Below are 19,266 nucleotides of genomic sequence, written 5' to 3'. Positions count from 1 at the left end.
ATTCATCTATTTTTGTTTCCTTCAAGACTCACAGAATTTCCACTCTCCTTTCTTTGCCATCTATGCTATATCTACCCAGTCTTGGTGATGTGCAGAACATCGTTATTCTTGTTTTCTTTCATTGTTAAACTGTATAAAAGCAAGTTTTGTTGAAGTGTGAAGTTCTGTTTGTGTGGGCAAGTGGAAGGCATTCACAGAGCCTTGCACTTGGCTTCAGTGTGTCCAGAAAACAAGAAAACATAACATGGACAATCAGTTTTCCATGGGCTCAGACCTCTTTGTTTTTGCTCCTTGACATCACTTCATGTTGGAAATTCAGATCTACTCCTATAGAGTGGTGGTTCTCTAACCTCTCCCTTGCTAAGGGGTTGTTTTTTAATTTTTGTTTTACTATTTGTTTTCTCTCTTTATAATATGATGCTGAAAATTCTAACAGATTGTACTTTCTGCAGTTGTTCAGCTTAGTGAATGACTGCAAAATGCAGTCATTCAAATACAGAAAACTTTTCCATCTATGTTATGTAAAACACCTATGTTATATTTGCTTCATGCGTGTTAGAGTGGTTGGAATGGAGACATTGATTGGTGTAAAACTGTGTAATAAAACACTCTTTAATGGTGTTTGCCTTGCCAAAATTGGAGACAAAGTTTGTGCTCATCATACCTTGGTAATAAGTTACCCTAATCAGAGGGAAGCAAGACTGTGAACGCAAAATAAAATAAGTTTCTAACAGATTTCTAAATTTAATAAGTTCAATATGCTCCTGTATGCTTTTAATAAAAATTTGTGGTTTAGTATTTGTCATGTTTATTAGTTCATTCTGTCACACTATGCTTGTACTAATTTAATTATAATACAACTTCCTTTGAAAAACAGATTAGGTGTTAAACAAGTGTCCCAGCAATACGTATGCAGATAGCAAAGGAAATCAGTAGTTCAATTTGTAAAATAAGGTCTTGTTATTTTTCTAGTAAAGAAAATACAACATACGACCACTTCAGTATCTTAAGTAAATGGTAATTTATTTGTGGAGGATACCTTTACAAAAAGTAATTGCTCCAATAAACACTAATGAGTGGTGTGTTTATCTTAAAAGTTGCATGAACAGTTCCTGAGGGTGCTAGGGACAGCCTAAGGTCTAAAGGTTAATCTAAAACACAATGCTTTAAGTCCTGGTTCCTGGTGTCAGGAGCAGTTCTTCAGTATTTATTGAACATTCTTTCACGGTTTCCATCCCATTTCTTTGGCATTTTATTGCTTGCTCATACAAATTATCCAGGGTTCACTAATCAAATGAAAGATTGGGTGAAACATTCAGGTTTTAAGCAATATGTCTTTAGGGGATGCCCGTAGTAGACTCACCTTAAGTCTCAATTTTTAACCTTACAGTTCTATCTAAACAGTTTCAAGTGGCATCATTCAGTTGTAAGAAATTATTGTCTTTTGCTATAAGAACAAAAGCAGTCAAATTATTTATTTAATTTCCAGAATTAGACTCCTGATTATGCACACCATTTTAACAGCTAATCCTTCTGAGTAATTAAGTTGTGGGGTTGCTTTCTCCCTGTCATAAGATAAAACTTCCCAGGGGTTGCTTCATCTGCACAGAAGTTACTCAGTCACAACTGCTGCTCCTCCCACCAGGCAGTGTGTATGTTTGCAGTGGAAAAAGGACGTGATGTGTAAAGTGTAAAACACTTGGCCCAATATGCTGATTGTACTTAGGGTATTTGGTGGAGATGCAGTGGACTTAACATGACCCTGAGCTAACTCTCCTGAACCATGTGGTTGGCTGTACTTGATGCTTTGTGCCTTTTCATAAGCTTTGATGTCATCACTGACCTGTCAGTATTTTCTCCCGCTTTGCTTTGCTTCCTCTTGATACTTTCTTGTTACTGCATTTTCATGTGTTTAAAAACTTGTTGTTTCTCCTTACTGCTAACATTAAGCTGCATGATGATGTGTCACACAGCTGAAATGAGCATCATCTTCAGAGGAAGAGGTGAATTTTTTTCTAGCCCCCTGGTTCAGTCTCCAAATACTTACTTGTCCTTATCCTGCAAAAGGTCCAGTTCTGAAAATTCTTGACCAGAAGATTTTAGACAAGGGGTTCATTAGAGATTTTTCTTAGATATCCTGCTACCACCTCCTAGAGTAAATGGTCCAGGGAAGAGGACGCAGTGCAGATAGACCAGTGGTTTTTACCTCCCATTCCTTCATGACATATAATCACAAGTTACCTTTTCACATAGTTCCTTACTTGTTCATGAGTAATTTGGAGACCTTGTGTATGAGCAGATCTTGGGACAAACTTCAAAGTCACTCCCTGACAAGTGAACAAGTGTATGTACTGAGCTCAAATACTCAGTCACCTGTTGTGACCAGAGCAATTTGGAGTTTGGACATGTAAGCCTTTGCTTTTGAAATTCGGAAAGTACAAAAGCACACAGGCATTTGAGGGTACTGTTGGAAAATCTGGCCTCTAGTATCTTTTTGAATCATCCAGTAAAAAGAAGTCTATGATTTTTGGAGACTCTTTAATGATGGGCTACATTTTGTGAATTGCCAACCTAAAGTCTGCTTGTATAACTGCTGTGCTTTTTTTTTCTGCTTAAGAATTTCCCTTGTATACACAGCAGAAAAAACAAACAAACACAATTCTCGGTTATTTCCCTGAAAACCAAAGTCCTCTTTCCTAGCAAGATTAACTTGTTGACTAATCTTAGAGCAAACACTTTATTTTAATCTGTCATTGTTTTCTGCCTGTGGTTTTAGCAGAGGTCAGAAAAAGAGATTCATTAAAGTGATGGCGCATTTGTTTTTCCAAAAGCACATCAGAAGATTAATGCTTTGCCAAAGAAAATAAAGAAATACAGTATTTCTTTTAATACACTTCAGCTAAATAAAGTCTTAAAATCACATGTCTTGGCGCAGATGGGGTGTTTGCAGCGTAAGGTACAAGTCTTATAATTTCTACTATCTGAAAACTGCTTAAATGAGCTGTCCTTCAGCCATGGCATGTATTCCACACCTGAGGTGAAGTCACTCTGGTCCCTTCTCTGATGTAGAGCCATTGGAGAGCTGACTGCCAGTGTGTTTGTGCAAGTCTGTTTGCTTATACAAAGAACCCATTTAAGCTTCTCCACCCAAGAAATTCATGTTGATTTTGGATAATTCCTGGGCGATTTTATTCTGTAAAATAAAGAAATAAATCTTCCAAACTTGTGACGCAGCCCGGCTCTCACATACTTTGGACTATGAGAAGTGTAGCATTTGTGTTGGGGAAACCTGAAGTGACACGAGGCGTGGGCAACTTTATATTTGTCCAGATGCAAAATAGGATACGTATTTCAATATAGGGTTACTGGAGTTTCACCTGACGAGAGCGGGGTCAGTCCGTGATGAGAGCTTTGCATGCAGATCACCAAACCCCACACTGCACACTCATCCTCCAGTGTGGCTCTCCAGGAATAGTGCCAAGGTGATTGGGTTTGGCAACAAACCAGTATTTTGGAAGGAAAGGAAAGGTTGTATTAAACAGCTGAAATATTTCTCTCGGGTCAGCCTTGGCTGTCAGGACTCGCAGCCTCAGAGGGATTGTATGTGTGTGTGACACAGACCAGTAGCCTGGGAATTGGAGCATCTTTGCTCTGAGTGGTGTGAAATACGCTGTGCTGAGGATGATTCAGCCCAGTGCAGTAGAACGGGTGTCCATGGTCATCATCGATCACAACTAACCCATCCAGTTAAAAATTGCTTCTTCAGTCTCTGCTCTCCCCAGCTCCCATAAGGAAACACTAGTGCACAGGCTTGAGCTGAGTATGCTCAAGTCCTAAACTGAAGTGTGGGCAAATGCAAGGACGAAAAGCCCTTCTTTTTACTGTACTCTTAATCCCAACCATATCCTTCCTCTTTGGCAACACAACTGGTTCTGAACAGGCACATCTCTGCTGAAGTCAGTAATAGCTATGAATATGTTGACCAGAATCTCTACACTACTCTTTATTAGATAACTAAATAATAAATTAGATATCTAATGTCTTCATAAATAATAATATAATAAATAATAAAATAAGTAACTGTATTCGTCTGACATAGTTATCTAAACTTGGAAAATGTTGAGATGGGGCTAGACTGTCTCTGCTGTACATGGCAGCAATGTTCAGCATCTATTTTAGCAGATACAGAATTCATATAGTGAAAAGAAGCCATTAACCTCATGAGACTGAATAATGCAAATAAAAATTTGTTTTCTTTCCTAGTTGGTTTCTGGGTTCTTGTGAACCATGAGAATTCTCTAGAAGATTTATATGTCTACTTTACCTCCTTTTCCCTTGTTCTAACTAGCAAATAAGCTGAAATTCTTGTAAAAAACCTTATTTTCAAGAATTGAAATGAAATGTCAAACATTATAAGATGTGCTGATAAGTTACTGAGTTGACAGTGCCTGACTAAAACAGTATGGAAATGATAGCAAAATGACCTGCACAACCCAACACATGGTTATATTATCATATACTCAATAGAACTTATTCTGTCACTTGTTTCTGTATCCAGTGGCCTCTTGTATTTCAAGTATTCTGGGGGTTTTGTGTTATGTATACCTGTAATTAGACTTGTGATATAGACAGCCTGTTCCTTCATGAGACTGAGCTGCTGTGTAATTAAATATATATAAAAAAATAAATAAAATGTAGACCTAATAAACAAAATATTACTTCTCATCTAATTTTACATTCCTTGAGTGTGTTTTAGTAAACCTTTTTTTCTTTTTGAGTAAATTACTATAAGTTATGCTGGCATATGACCATCAGTAGTTTTAGTAGAAATATTAGTTTAACTGAAGAACTTCTTTGTTGTCATCTTTGTGCTAATAATTTAAACTCAGAAAAGAGCCATCAGAACATGTTCTCGAGCAATTATTTTGCTTCTAAAGGTTATGTTTCATGCAGATAATCAAAAAGATGTTATAGTGCCAGCCCACTTGGGCTACTAATTTGTACTGTCACTGTCAGCCTTCCAATAGCTTCAGTACGGTAACATTGGTAATTTTTGGTATTTGAGATTACTGTCCAATTGCCATCAAACTTACTACATACGTATTAAAATCCCGTCAGCCTTTGTGATTTGATAAACGCTGTTCACAGTCCTAGGCAGTTCACCCATAGTTGTCACTTTCTCCAAGCAGATGCAAAACCAACTCCCATCTGAAATGGATCTATGATACTATCTGACTTTCTCTTACAATAGTTTTTCAGTGCATTTCAGTCTTTTTAATGTATTTATAGTATCGATGGATGCTTTCTTCCACATTTATTTTTCACACAGGGAACTGTTGCAGAGCACATCAAAAGAAACCAAGTGGGAAGTCACACCTAATACTTGGTTAGGACTGTGGGTGCACTATCTCTGTCAGCTACTCCTGAAAAGGTGTGTGACATTTGCCAGGAACCTAGATGCCATCTCTAGGACCATGGATCAGTGATGAGCCAGTCCCCATCATGTGTCTGAACCATGCTGCCAGGAGATTTAGCTTATTTCAGACTAAAGCTGCATCCAAAGTCAGCCTGCAAGGAGTATAAAAATCAGAGTTTTATACTGAAGTATGAAATTGAATCCTGAGATAATAGTATGGATTTAAGACATTAAGTGATATTAATGCCACTACATCTCCTTTAGGTAAGGTAGAGGCATACATTCCTTCATGCTTTCTACCTCTTTTCTTTCATTCTTATTTTAGTATTTTTTCTTACAGTCTTTTCAGTGGAGTAGTCCAGCTTAGAGTGGTATATCCTCAATGTAGCATTTAGTTTAGTGAGTAGAGCACTTTTCTAGCAGATGAAGGAGCTGTGAACCCCCTTAGGTTGTGGAACTTGAGATCCATGTCACCCACCTCATGAGCAAGAGTTAAAGATGCCTGAATTGCTGTATATTCTTACAGACACTGTTTCAACTTTGTCTTGTTGACTGGCCAGGAAGCAATGATCCAAATTCTCATAAGGGATTGCTCAAGCTCCCTTAAGAGGTCCCTGGCAAAGCAGTGATCAAATTGCACCGTAATCTAGAAGCATGAAGCTCTAACTTGATCTTCTTTGTGACTGAATTGACAGTGATAAGAACCTGCATAAATAAGGGTAGTTTGTGTAGGTGCTAGCGCTCCGTGTTGACACATAGGCATTTCTGTTTTTCCTAATGACATGGAACATTTTTGTGCATCTTTGTTTAAAGACAGGAGATTTTGAATATCTGAAAGTTTTAGTGCATGATGACATACATGATAGTTTGTCTTCTGTGAGGAGGGACTCTTATTCCTGGGCAGTATTGCTGTTGTAGGTCCTGATTGCTCACTGTGAAGTTGGATTGATTTAAGCTGATCCAATGTTCTGAGTTTGGTCTTGTCCTTAATGAAGGAGACCACAATACTGGATGATGTGCCATGAAGCTCCATGTTTCCTTATCCTTCCCTGGTTCCCAAGCTACACATAAGGCTTCATATCCTGTGAATGTGATTCATCAGTCTATATTTGCCAGTGGTGGTAACCTTAAATTATTATGTCTGGTGGTTTCAGTTGTTTTTTTTTAAATTAATATGTGTATTTATTTCAGTGTTTTATGAAGAAGTGAGGTGGGGGGCGAGAGATACTTGAGATTTCTATCATTGAACCAAAGGACTTCTTTTCTTTTATGTTTCAGACACAGATATTAAGGAGCTAGAGGATGTTTTTGGACTTAACGGACAAGTAGAGCATAAGCTGAACTTCCTCAAAAAGAATGTATCAAAAGATATAAAGCTGGTACTGATTGCACATTCTATTGGTTGCTACATCACCCTGGAGATGATGAAGCGAGCATCAGAACTTCAGGTACCTCAACCTTCTCAAATAAGTGTTACATTATTAGCAAAGCAGGGCATGTGCTTAGCCTGTGGGTAATGCCAAGGATTTCCTGTGGAAGCTCTGTTCTGCTATACACAAACTTTCAATTAACGTGAAACAAAAAGTTAATGGCTAATCCTACTAACATATAATATAGTAGTTTGATGTAAAAATAAGTTCTGAGTCTGAATTTGAGCCTTTAATGCCCTCGGAATATAAAGAATTAATAACAGTGATAAATATATTTAAGACTTTCTTGTTCTCATCTTTAAGTAATTTTTAAGTAGATCACTAGATATTTGACAATTACATTATGTATTACACCAAAAATTAAGACTGGTTATGGTTTTAATAGTGATTTCTTATCTCGAGGCGACCAGATTGCTGGCTGGACATGGGGAAATGTGTGGAAATAACTAGTAATATAAATTGTGATGAGTACTATGAAAGATGTTTTTAAAATTTAATACGTATGCAAATATCATTGCTTATGCAACTCAGTCTTGGTTTGTGTAACTCAATGAGAGCTGCTACTGCATGTTCTGTGTATCTGAACATTTCCCTTTGTCACTGTGAAGCAATAAGAAGGCTGAGGCAGGACCATGTCCTTGCCCCTCTGGAGATGGTAAACTGTTAGTGCTCAGTAATAACTCACTCTAGAAGTGGATGATGAATGAAGAATACAGAATTTTTATTCTTAAATATTACTAAATCATTTTCTCTTTCTTTACATTATAAAATCCTCAGTGGAAGGAAGTGCCGTGTTAGCATAAAGTCTGTGGTTAATATATGCATGTGGTTAATATATGCATATCCACTTCTTCATAACCATTTCCACTGCACATCTAGCTCTTTTTTTCCTTTAAAGGAAAGAGCAACTAAAAATGTTAAACATGAGGATATATTTCCACAGGCATATTTCACTTTACGATTATAAACAAGGGCATTTTTTGAGAGAACTTTTATTACTGTTTTATCTTTTCAGGAAGGAGTATTCTAGAAAATACCATATGCAGTAATTTGTCCAAAAATACCAATTTGGTCAAAATGTGTACAGTATTTATTGCTCAAATGATTTTATCTGGTTTCAGTTAAACTATAAATTGTTGAGTAACTATTTTACACCTGGTTCATTGGACTCTGGCAGCTTACTATTCATCAGTGTTTTGAAACGTAGAGATCTTTGGGACACTCTTAGGCTGCATGGTGCACTGTGTGCATAAAGTTAATATATGACAAGCTACATTTAAGATGCATTTAACAATAGAAAATATTTGTGTAAGCCGGAGTATTGTGCAACCTTTGTCCCTTTGCCAAAAATAAGTTAACTCTTAGGTTTTGTAACATATGAAGTGTGATAATAAGAAACTTGTGTTTCCATCTCTCCCTTTATTTTTACTGGAATATTTGATTCCCACAAGATTTTGAGCACATATATGTATTTTAGTAGCTAGATCATTTGATTTTATTTTTGTGTAGTTCTTATGTGATATTCTTTCATTACATGAATTTTTGTTTAGGTCTTAAATTCACTGCTTTAAGAGTCTTTCATAGCTTACAGTTTATTATTCTGAGCTAGAGGTTAATGTGTTGTATTTATTGTTCAAATAATCCAGTAAACATTTATATTTGGTATGTATGTTTAGCAGATTTGATTTTTAGAATCATAGAGTCATACAATCGTTAACTTTGGGAAAGACCTCTGAGGTCATTGAATCCAACTGTTGACCCAGCACAGGGTTCACCACTAAACCCTGTCCCCACAGTACCATATCCACATGTTTTTTGAGCACTTCCAGGGGTTAGTGATTCCAGCAGTTCCCTGGGCAGTCTGCTCCAATGCCTGACCCCCTTTCTGTAAAGAAATTTTATTGAACAATTTAAAGCCCTGCCATGGTCTAGCCAAATACAGACTAGATTGCTCCTCTCTTAGTTCAGCTGTTGGTTGGAATCATCAAGGTTGGAAGAGACCTTCAAGATCACTGAGTCCAGTCATCAACCCAGCACCACCATAAACACCCCTAAACCATATCCCCAGGTGCCGCATCCAGATCCAGAGACCGTGACTCCCCCATCTCTCCCCCATCTCCCTGGGCAACTTATTCTAATGCTTAATCACTGTTTCAATGAAAAAGGTTTTTTAATATCTAATCCGAAACTCCCTTCAGGCCATTTCCTCTCATACTTTCACTTGAGACAAGGCAGAAGAGACCGACCTCCACCTCCCTGCAGCCTCCTTTAAGGCAGCAGAGAGCAATGAGATCCCCTTTGAACCTCCTCTCCTATCCTCCAAACTGAAAAACCCAACTCCCTCAGCTGCTCCTCATCAGGCTTGTTTTCTGGCTTTTCTAGCTTGTTTACCAGCTTCATTGGCCTTTGGACACGAATGCTGCTGGCTTCTTGGGCCTCTGTGCTCTGCAGGTTAATGGGGTACTGCATTGTTTTTCTAAAACTTCTGTGAAATTATGCTTTCTTATTTCATTAAGAGAAATTAAACAGGAATTGCCAGTTTACTCCAGCATAAATTCAGTTTTGGACCCCATCCATATTTTCCTATTGACTCTCAGGGAGTTCTGTTACGAACTCTTTCAGAAGACCCATTAGCACAAGCTTAGTCTTAGCTTGATGCCTTTGAGTAAGTCTGATTAGTAGAGAAAGGGCACACAGGTTACATCCACACTTGTAATTACGTGGGGCTACTGCACAGATTTGAGTACTGGTCTAGTGATGTTTTTAAAGTTGTCTTTAAGTGACTTTTCAGCCCAAAGGAGCCAGCAACTCCCCGAAACAACCTGGAATGGTTCTGGGCTTGGCAGAGGTCCAGGACCATTCTCAGGAGTTAGTTTGGATGAAGACATCCTGTTCGGAGGCAGGAGTTGATTCAGCCCTGTGGGCACAGACCATCCCATGCCCTCCTGTTTAGTGACAGGGCCAGGGAATGGTTCCTGGCCAGTCTGTTTTCTGGTTCACATGCAACCACAAACACTTTTTAGATACCATGGTGGGTTTTGAATCTTGACAATATTCAATTTTGTGGCATCCAGATTTTGCCGAACTGCTAAAAAATTTTGACACTGGGAAGGAAAAAGATCAGCCTCACTTTGTCAAGATGGAAAACTGCAATAATGTACAGCTTCCTTGATACTTGCTCTTAACCTCATAATCTTTGCTCTTCATTCAGATAGTAGAACTGAAAAATGAGACTGAGTGACAAAATGATTTTATCAGTTGTTGGAACATGAGCCTGACTCATAAATATGCTCCAAGCTCTGGGCATTCTCTTCTAAAATGCAGATCCTTACTTGGAGGATTTCCTTGTGCTTTGCTGGCAGCACTACTGAGCATTTCCTAAAACACCTCTTTTGATCATTAATTTAGTCAAAGATTGACATGTTTCCTTGTTAATGAAATTCGGTCTGTTACAGCATTAGTCTTCATTTGCAGTGATGCTTTTGAAATGCCACCTTTGTGGTAATAAATTAACACTTATTAATGGGTACAAAGTAAGTATTGCTCTTCCTGTGAAACTCATTGGTGAGAAAGAGCTTGAAACCTCCGAGTATGTATTAGTTTAAGCAAATAAAATTTCTGTGATATGTAATTCAAACCCATGCATTGTTACTATGTCTCAGTGAAGTAAAAGAATATTGGGTATTGCTAGAACTTGGTTGATTTCACAAATAATAGCTAAAACCCCATAACTTGGAATAGTTGTGTATAAAACAAATTCATAGGTCACATCATTTCTGTATACAAGTTAATTGTTTAGTTCAACACTTGATTATGAGTTTGGGAAGCACTTTCATAATGTTAGGAAAGAGAAACCTCACCATGTTTTTAAATATGGGTATTTCTACAGGAAAACAAGTGTCTTTACTGTGGAATTACTGGAGATCCACAGGATCTGTGAGACTGGATTTGTGAGGGAGATTTTTTTAACAGTACAGGAACTAGTAAGCATTTCTGACGTTTGAGATAATAGGGAATCTTTTCAGCTGCGTGAATGGAAGAGGGAAGGAACATATGAAGGAAATTACATTTGTTCAGTTTCTATTTTGCTGAGTTTAGAACCTGTTTATGTGATCCAAGACTAGTGGTGTTACCATTACAGAAAACATCTTCTGAAAGGATGGTAATGTAGCAGGCTCTGATGTTCTAGTGCATTTTGGAAGTAGAAAGAAGATGAAAAAGTAAAAAAGAATATAAATTTCTATTGCATTTTTGAAAGTTTTATTTAATATACTGGTATCTAATTCCGGTGTTGATCACCTAAAGTAGATGTCGCAGTACTTTTAAACAAAGTCAGTTTACATAGCTGTTGTCTTGGTAAATAAATTTCTGGTGATTCTGGTGATCTCACTGATTATAAAGTTTAAAATATACTTACCAAAGAAATATATTTTTACCACCTTGAATGCTCTCTTACAAAAGTAAGCTTATCTCAGATATTTTGAAGAGTACAGTGAGACTGCATAAAATAGAAAAATATTATAGAAATATATGTTTCTATAGAGAGAGAGTAATAAATATATATTTTATATATATTCTTTTCTTATATAGAGAAATACAGAAAAATAGCCAGAAGATTTCTGAAGAAAGAAGATATCTTCTCTCTATACTTTGTGTACCTGTGTGCCAGGGTGCAGTGTAACCAACAGCATGGTAGAAGCATAAATAAATATCCTTGGTTTGTGCAGCTTGTTTGGATTTGTCCTTGCTGAGAACTGTTTGCTCTTGGTTCCTGAAGGGGTTGGACTGATAGGTGGCATATGGATATGTGGTTATGTCTAGCAGTAGGGATCATGATCGGGAGAAACAATATGGAGAAACACTATTTTTATATGAATTTCTTGTTTGTAGCAGGCTTAAATGAAAAGTGCAAAAAATCACCATAAAAATTAAAGTGGTTAAAAGACTTACAGTAACGCCAACCCAATGACAACATTTTCAAAATTATTATGCAGGAGAAAAGCAGATGGCTCTGCTTAGCAGACCTCACAAGGGAATTGGTGCACATTTTAGATAAATGCATATCTTGTGAAGAGAGCTATGAATTTCTAGGCCATGATATAAAACTAAACCAAGTCTGGTATATTTTTCTTCTTCTTCAGTCCATCCACCCAGATAAATGGACTACATATTAAAAACCGAAGCAAACAGCATTGGGCTTATATAAACCCACCCTTCATCTCCCTTTAAGTGTTGAGAAAGCAAAAAAAGACAGACTAACACAATTTTGCACAGATTTAAACATGAACCTAAGTTCAGCTGTCTTCAGTGAGCTGCGTGTGCGTTAATTTAACTTTATTAACTTTATGGATGTTTTAAGTTGGTCACTGAGTTGGACTATTTCTATTATATATATATAATTTTTTTTTGGCAATTCTCTCTATCAGTTCTTGATATATCAAGTCTTTGGGAGTATGTACAATGAAGCCCAGGTGGTCCGAGGCAGCAATTAGGCAAAAATTTGCTTTAGTTGACAGCATACACATTGCAGAGTCTGAAAAATCCACCTTGCAACTCTCAATGACGCTTCAGGCAATATCAGTAAATCTGATATTGTCTGGAACAGCCAGCAAAGCAACAATATGAACTTGGGGCACATGCAAACATTCACAGCTCACTTACTTGGAAAAAGAGAGAAGTAATGCAGGTGATTTATTAAATCTAACCAAATAAAATAAATAAAATACTGTATCTTTGAAGCATCAAAGTTTCTGTGAAGATTTGTGGAGAGGTTTGTTGTTTTTTTTTTAAAAAGGAAAAAATCGAAAACAACCTTCATATGAAAACCTAAGACAAACATAAAACGTTCTCTCTTTAGGGTGGGAGGCTGCAAAGCGAAGAGCAACAGTTGGTGAGTTCGTGGCAAAGACCTGTTAGAGAGATCCTGGCTTTTTTACTGAGACACCTATAAAAAGCCACCAGCCTGAATTTAAAAGCTCAACAAACCTTGGGAACACCATTGGTGAAAGGCTGATAACTGCGGAATGGGGTTGAGAGTGTCAACTCACCCAAGAGACTGCCAGCAACCATTATTTTCACTGGCTTGATGACAGACCCTAATCCTTAGGGCCCCAGTCATATTCTCTTCTACTTCTCCTCACCACTGCTGAGAGGAATATAGAAACAATATGAAAAGTGAGATTTTAGTCAGTGTAATTTGAAGTAGGAAAACATAAGAACAATAATTTTCAAGAGACTTGGGGTTTTTTAGTAACATTGTGTTTCACTACTAATGACACATCTGATTGCAGATGTATGTAGTCAAAGTTCAGATAAACCTATAAAAATTATTTTTTTCTAGGAAGTAAAAAGACATCGAAGTGGCCAAATGTACAAACATAAAAGGAAGAAAAATAAACTGAAAAGCAGAATCTGTGATCATTCATCAAGAATCCAAAGGAAAACATCAGAATGAAGAGGAAATTAAGGAGTAAAAATAAAAAGATGACTAAAATAGTAAATGGCAGAATAACAGGATTTGTTAAGTGCTGGGAATTTTTACAGGTTTGTTCATAAAATTTTGTTTTTTGAATCTCCAGAAATTTAGATTCGTATTGTAATAACTGATTTGATAGAAATGAGAGAATCATAAACATACAACAAGAAGTGAGTTTCAAAAACAATGAGGATTTATGGCATATGTTTTAAAAAGAGCTCAACACCATTTCAAAAGCCACACTTCGCAAAGAACTTTTTATGCTGGGTGGTGAGATCTTTCGAAATCCTGTCTACAGATGTGTGTGCATAGCACTTGAAAATGAGAGTCTCATCTCTTCAGAGAGTTGGACCAAACGATTGGAATTCAGTATATGTTGCACATAGCTTGAATTTTTTGTTTTTGGTTTTTTTTTAGTGTAGTTAATGTGCTTTTACAGAAGAAAACAGAGCCAGAAATCTGCAGTTTTCATGCTGTTTTAATATTAAGTAGAGAAAAGGAGAAAGGAGTCAGTTAGGACATTAAATACTTGTTCATGAAAGGAGCAGCTGAAGGGATATTGTGGAGTTTTTGAACATAGACTTTGCAAAGATGTAGTTAAACTTTAAGCATGGCTTTAATAAACAATATCTGTTCCTAGAAGCTCTATATTAAAATAGATGGGTTTTGTCAATCTTGAGTCCTCAGCAAAGAAGGTGAGCTGCTTTGTCAGCTCCTGCCTGTGTTGTATGTGATAGTTACTCAGGAAGCGGGGAAGGACTTGTCTTGGATCTTCTAGTTAGAAGAGGTTACTTAGAAAGGACAGTCTTTTAATTACAATATTTCTACTCTGCCGTATTATTAATTTGTTCATTCCCCATGATTTATGTTGAAGTCTAGGGCTGCTTCTGCTGCACTGCCTTCTATCCCGAGAATGGTGTGTCCTGTTTGAAGAGTTCATTGGAGGAGTGAAAGGAATCGGAAAAAGACACAAACTTTATAGAAAACAGTTATGATATCTCAGAGCTTGGACAGTGCATTCACTGCATTTAGGGCATTTCTAATACACCATAAAATTAAGTTCAGGCAAATACTGGAGAATTTTTTCCTGTATCTTTTTATTATTTCTGTGATTGCTGATTATTTAGGGAGTTTTTGCCAATGCCACTGTGGATCTTTTCAGATACCTGAGGATGTGTTCAGTGACTGTAAGTCTATATTTAGGGAACTAAATCAAGCCCTAGATTTCTTCTTAAGAATCCCCCTCTGTACTCTTATGACTGAGATTATCTTCAAAATTAAATGTAATAGAAGTCTGCTTCCTTTTCTATTTATTTCAATGTGTAAATATTTTAAATACTTGATTTCTACTGTTTGGATGTAAGTGTATGTAACTGTGGCATTTTGTAAAAAAAAATCATTGGAGTTTGCTCTTTCATGTGGAGTTCAGTGTTAAGTATACATATGAGCACAAGTCCAGGAACAAAAATGTATTTAATAAACTTATAACTTTGGAGTCCTGTAAGAAATTTCAATTGCTGTTAATGAAAACATGCTTCTAATAACTTTGTTACAACATTTCTAGTCACTGGAAAATTTTAAGAACATTCCGCTCCATTTAAAATTCCAAAACAAGGCATAGTTCTGTTTAAGGAGCAGAATTCACTGAGTCCTAATTGTTCTTGAAAATATTGAATTTCTACTTCTCTATTTTAGAACAGTAGTATGACTACTGTAAGTATATTTTACTGAGATGAAAGGTACAAACCCCCAGTTCTCAATAAATATAATTTAAATTGTGACCTTTAATGGCAGCTGGCAGAGTTTAGACTTTTTACCTGGCATGGGCAATTGAAAGATATTCTACAAATTCTTGTTCTCAGTTAAACTAAAGCCCTTACTACCTGATGACCAGTTTTATTTGTGTAATAAATTAGATATGATAATTTTGCTCTCTTAGCAGATTCCTGCCTATATTCCATTTGTCATAGTAATTAAAGCTAGCAGCACTCTGTAGTATTATGAAGGAAGGAATTTTTTGTTTTCCCCTTCTTATTTAAAATGCTTACAGTTCTGGAAAGGTCAAAGCAAGGATGGAAAAATGAGCTGACTGAGAGAACTCCCCACTCCCTCCTCTCTCTTATTCTCTTCTTCTGATATCCTGACAAGACTTTGGGATATAAGTTCTATCTTGAACCTCAAATACTCCTGATTTCCTTCCTTTCTTTGACAAAAATGCAAAGTTCTGCTCAGTGTATACTTCCTGACAGTCATTCTGTTCTTCACTGATACCACAAGGCAGAACCTGACTGTTCTTCTTCCTCCAGAGCACATCATTAACTAAGTGACTTCAGTTGGTTAAAATGGTAGTGGAATGAACTCCTTCCAACATTCAATGCCCGCTCAGCTTTCCTTGTCTGACTACTAACCCTTTGAGCCAAGAAGGGTTATGGGCTTGGGTTCACTGGATGCCTTTTTGAGGGCTGACTTCAGTGAGTGCTAAAATACATCTCCAAATGTCTTGAGTGGAGCACTAAGCACTTCCAAGGATCTCAAGGCACTGATGGAAAATTATGGCCTTTCCTTTTCATCGGCAAAATGAGATTATAATTGTAAGGCTGGTTTCTCATTTACCTTGTTCAGCCACACTTCCTTAAACTGAGTGGATTTTCATTGAGATTTATTAGTAGTTATGGCTGTACATTGATGACTGTGAAGGCAGTTGATTCAAGGCAACACAAAATCTTAATGCTTTGTGTAGGTTGAGCCACCTCTCCAATTTAAAGACATATTGCTGGTTCATCCTAAGTGGTGAATGTCCCAGAACATGTCTACAAGGATCACATTTACCAGTCCGTGTGCTGTAAGGGTACCTGCAGATGCAATGCAGTGATCTCATGGGAGTGCTACACTGAAAAAAAAAAAAACCACCCTGTACTTCCAAAATGAAAAAGGAAAGAATTTCTCCTGGAAAGTGGCAGCTGTGTTCTGACATTCATGTAATGGGAGCAACTGAAAGCTTTATGGTGTGTAACTGTGACACTGCATTCCAACATAAGCTTCTCCCAGCCCTTCTTCCAACCAATAAACTATTCTTCCTCTCTTTTCACTCTCACCCCTCCTAATCTTCTTCTGTTTATATGCTTTAATCATAATAGCAACAAATCCATCCCTGCTGGTATTATCACACCGTTGCAAATTTTGGCCGTCTCCTTTGGCACTTCCCTTGTAGATGGAATGACATTGCCCACTTTGATGGGGCTTAATTCTTTATGTAAAATACTGCCCTGTCAATGAATATTTTCTCTATTAAACTATTTTCAGTCCAACAATAAGATACAGATTTTTGGGAGAACAGTTTTCTCATTATTACCTTAACCCATAAAAAGGCTTTTTCTTTTTTCTTTTTTTTTTAATTCAAACATTTTGGGCAAGTTTTCAGTTACCCAAATATTTGTAGTACAGAGTAATTTGCATTTCAACCCTGTGAGACTTGTAAATGTAATGAACAGTCTGTGTGTTTAATATTTTTTATATTTTTAATAATTTGCAAATAGTTCAGTATGTAGAGCTGACCTCTTGAAAAATAGTTTGCAGTGTCTGTAGAGAACACTTCTGAGTCTTTTGTGTATTTAGCAGAATTCTGGGCTTCAGCTGGAAAAATTCTAGGAGTATTTCTTACTGGAAAATATTTCAAGTAATGTGAAACAACAGATAATTTTTTCCTGTGCTGTGACCCACTTGTAAGGTGAGGTATGGATGGTCCCTCTCCCATTACTATCAAACAGATTTCAGCATTGGAAGTCAGGTACAGGGAAAATGCTGACAGCTTTTGAAAGGTGTGATTGAAAGCATATTGATTTCAAAGGGAATTGTGAAAAGTATCCATCTACTTGTCACTCCGAGAGGTTAATCCCTAACTATCATGATCAGTGTCTTCACCATGGTCTTCATGATCAACCATGGTCTTCATCTGGCTGTCCAAGAATAGATAAGAATCCTGGTTTCTAGAGCTGGGAAAATTTGGTGAGATCTACAATGACTGTAGACTGTCACGTTTAATAACTGAAAAATAAATCCTGAAATCAGAATTTATTCATGGAGCAGAAGTAAGATGTATTAAATTGATGAAAATTTTGCTGCTGGTTTCAACAGGAGCAAGATTACACCCCCACTGTGCAGTAGGTGGAATCACAGAGGACCAGAAGTATTCAGTAGGGTACTGGACATGGTGAAGTCTCATTAGGGGTCTACCTTTTTGATTACTCTGCTTGTGACCACTGTTGACAAAGCTGATTTCTTACTGTTAGCAGCTGAAGTGGGATACTACCAAGATTTCCATGCTTCTCACTTTCTTGCTATGGAAAGATATGTCCTCAATTGGTTTCGTCCCATTTTAGTTCTTTTGTAATTAAACTCTGAAGGGCAACTTCTAGTATTCTCCTAATAATACAGCACAAAAATTAATACTGTAGAAGCCTGCTTGTGATTCATGTTTTAACAGGACTCTTTGTATGGCTGGTCCAATGAGTTCGGATGGAGGACTGCAACCTATAAGGCACAGAATCAAATTTATGCTAAGTCAGTGGAAAGTGGCCTTAAAGTAGACATAAATTTAGTCACACCTCACCTTGGTGCAAATGACACTCAGGTCTATATACCTAAGGATATAATCACTGTATTTGTCGTTACACTGGAGATTACAGTTTGAAATACAAATACATTAGCAAAAATGCTGGTCCTTGAATTCTGTTTCCATCCAAGTGGAACTGCCAGGAAGCACTGGAGGCTTGGGGTCTTAAAGATGTACTTCAAATAAAATTGGATCATATATGTTAAATAAAGAAGGTGCCAGAACGTGGAAAAACCATGTGATCACTGTAGAGTATTTTAAACAGATGAGAATATTGCCTGCTATTTATATCATCAGGTAGACGGTGAAAGAAAATAGTAAAAAAATAAGCTGAGGTTTTAATCTATTTGAAGAGTGTGGGGTTTATATATATTTGAACATAGTGGGTCAAATTCAGATGTTGAAGGAAGTGTCATTTATATAATAATACTGGATATATTGAATGGAAGTAACTATAAGTTAAATAACTTATAAGGTTAAAATTAAATTTGTTGTGATTCATTGTATTACAATTGACAACTTCAGAAGGGTTATACAAGAAAACTGATGGTTGAGAAATACAAACCAGCTTACACAAAAAGGGAGTTTTCCCTTAGATTTCATTACCTGTTGCTTGGCTTACATATATTTATGTTCCATTTTCAAATAGTGACTTTTTCTGATATCACTGAGGGCAGCATTGTCCATACAACTTTAATATTCCCTTAAAAAAAATAAATCTTAGTATGACCTTACATTTTGCAACAGTTGGTACCACGGTAGAACACTGAAGTTGTGAAGATTGTGCACAACTTTACAAGATGAGTCTCAGTGTGCCCTGTATCTTTCATTACCCTGTATCTTGAATGAAGTTAATACTGTTGAAATGTTTGGAAACAATACATTTCTGAGGTGTTCAGGAAGATTTGTATGTATGTTGTTTCTTAGAGAAACCTTCCAGGAAGTATATATTTAGGTACACTGTTTCCTGAAGAACTAATACAGCTGATGTTTTCTGTATAATTCCATATAGGAAGAGCTAAAAACGTGGGATACATGGTTGTTTGAATTTATGTTACCCTGCAGCCAGCCTGTTGGAGGCTCTGAAGTTCTCTCTTTTGTAATTCAGAGTGATGGAGACCTATCTAAGTTGACCAGCTCCCCTAAGGTCAGTGAATAGTGAAGTTTTTTGGAGGTGAGAAAGGTCTGTGTGGGTTGTCCCTGTGGTCACAGAGAAAGGAGAGTGGTCTTTTCCTCACACTGAATTGAATGTCCCAGTCTTATAGAGTATACTGTAAGTAATTTTATCTGTAAAAACATAAGGTTAAGAACGAACAAAGAAGAATACACCAGC

At 36.9% G+C, this 19,266-nt stretch overlaps 1 protein-coding gene across 3 annotated transcripts in view; it reads left to right on the top strand.

Moving 5' to 3' along the window:
• LDAH (lipid droplet associated hydrolase) overlaps positions 1–19,266 on the top strand; it is a 117,958-nt gene that overhangs the window by 45,499 nt on the left and 53,193 nt on the right. For all 3 annotated transcript variants that reach the window (XM_027710190.2, XM_039378718.1, XM_027710189.2), the window contains one exon: positions 6,695–6,864. In XM_027710190.2, coding sequence (XP_027565991.1) covers positions 6,695–6,864 — 170 coding nt within the window. The remainder of the gene's footprint in view (positions 1–6,694; positions 6,865–19,266) is intronic.

Source organism: Pipra filicauda, unplaced genomic scaffold (assembly GCF_003945595.2).
Source record: "Pipra filicauda isolate LSUMZ 115617 unplaced genomic scaffold, ASM394559v2 scaffold144_size1929842_pilon, whole genome shotgun sequence".
NCBI lineage: Eukaryota > Metazoa > Chordata > Aves > Passeriformes > Pipridae > Pipra > Pipra filicauda.
The sequence above is the reverse complement of the archived record's forward strand: the minus strand, read 5'-3'. Positions and strand labels throughout refer to the sequence as shown.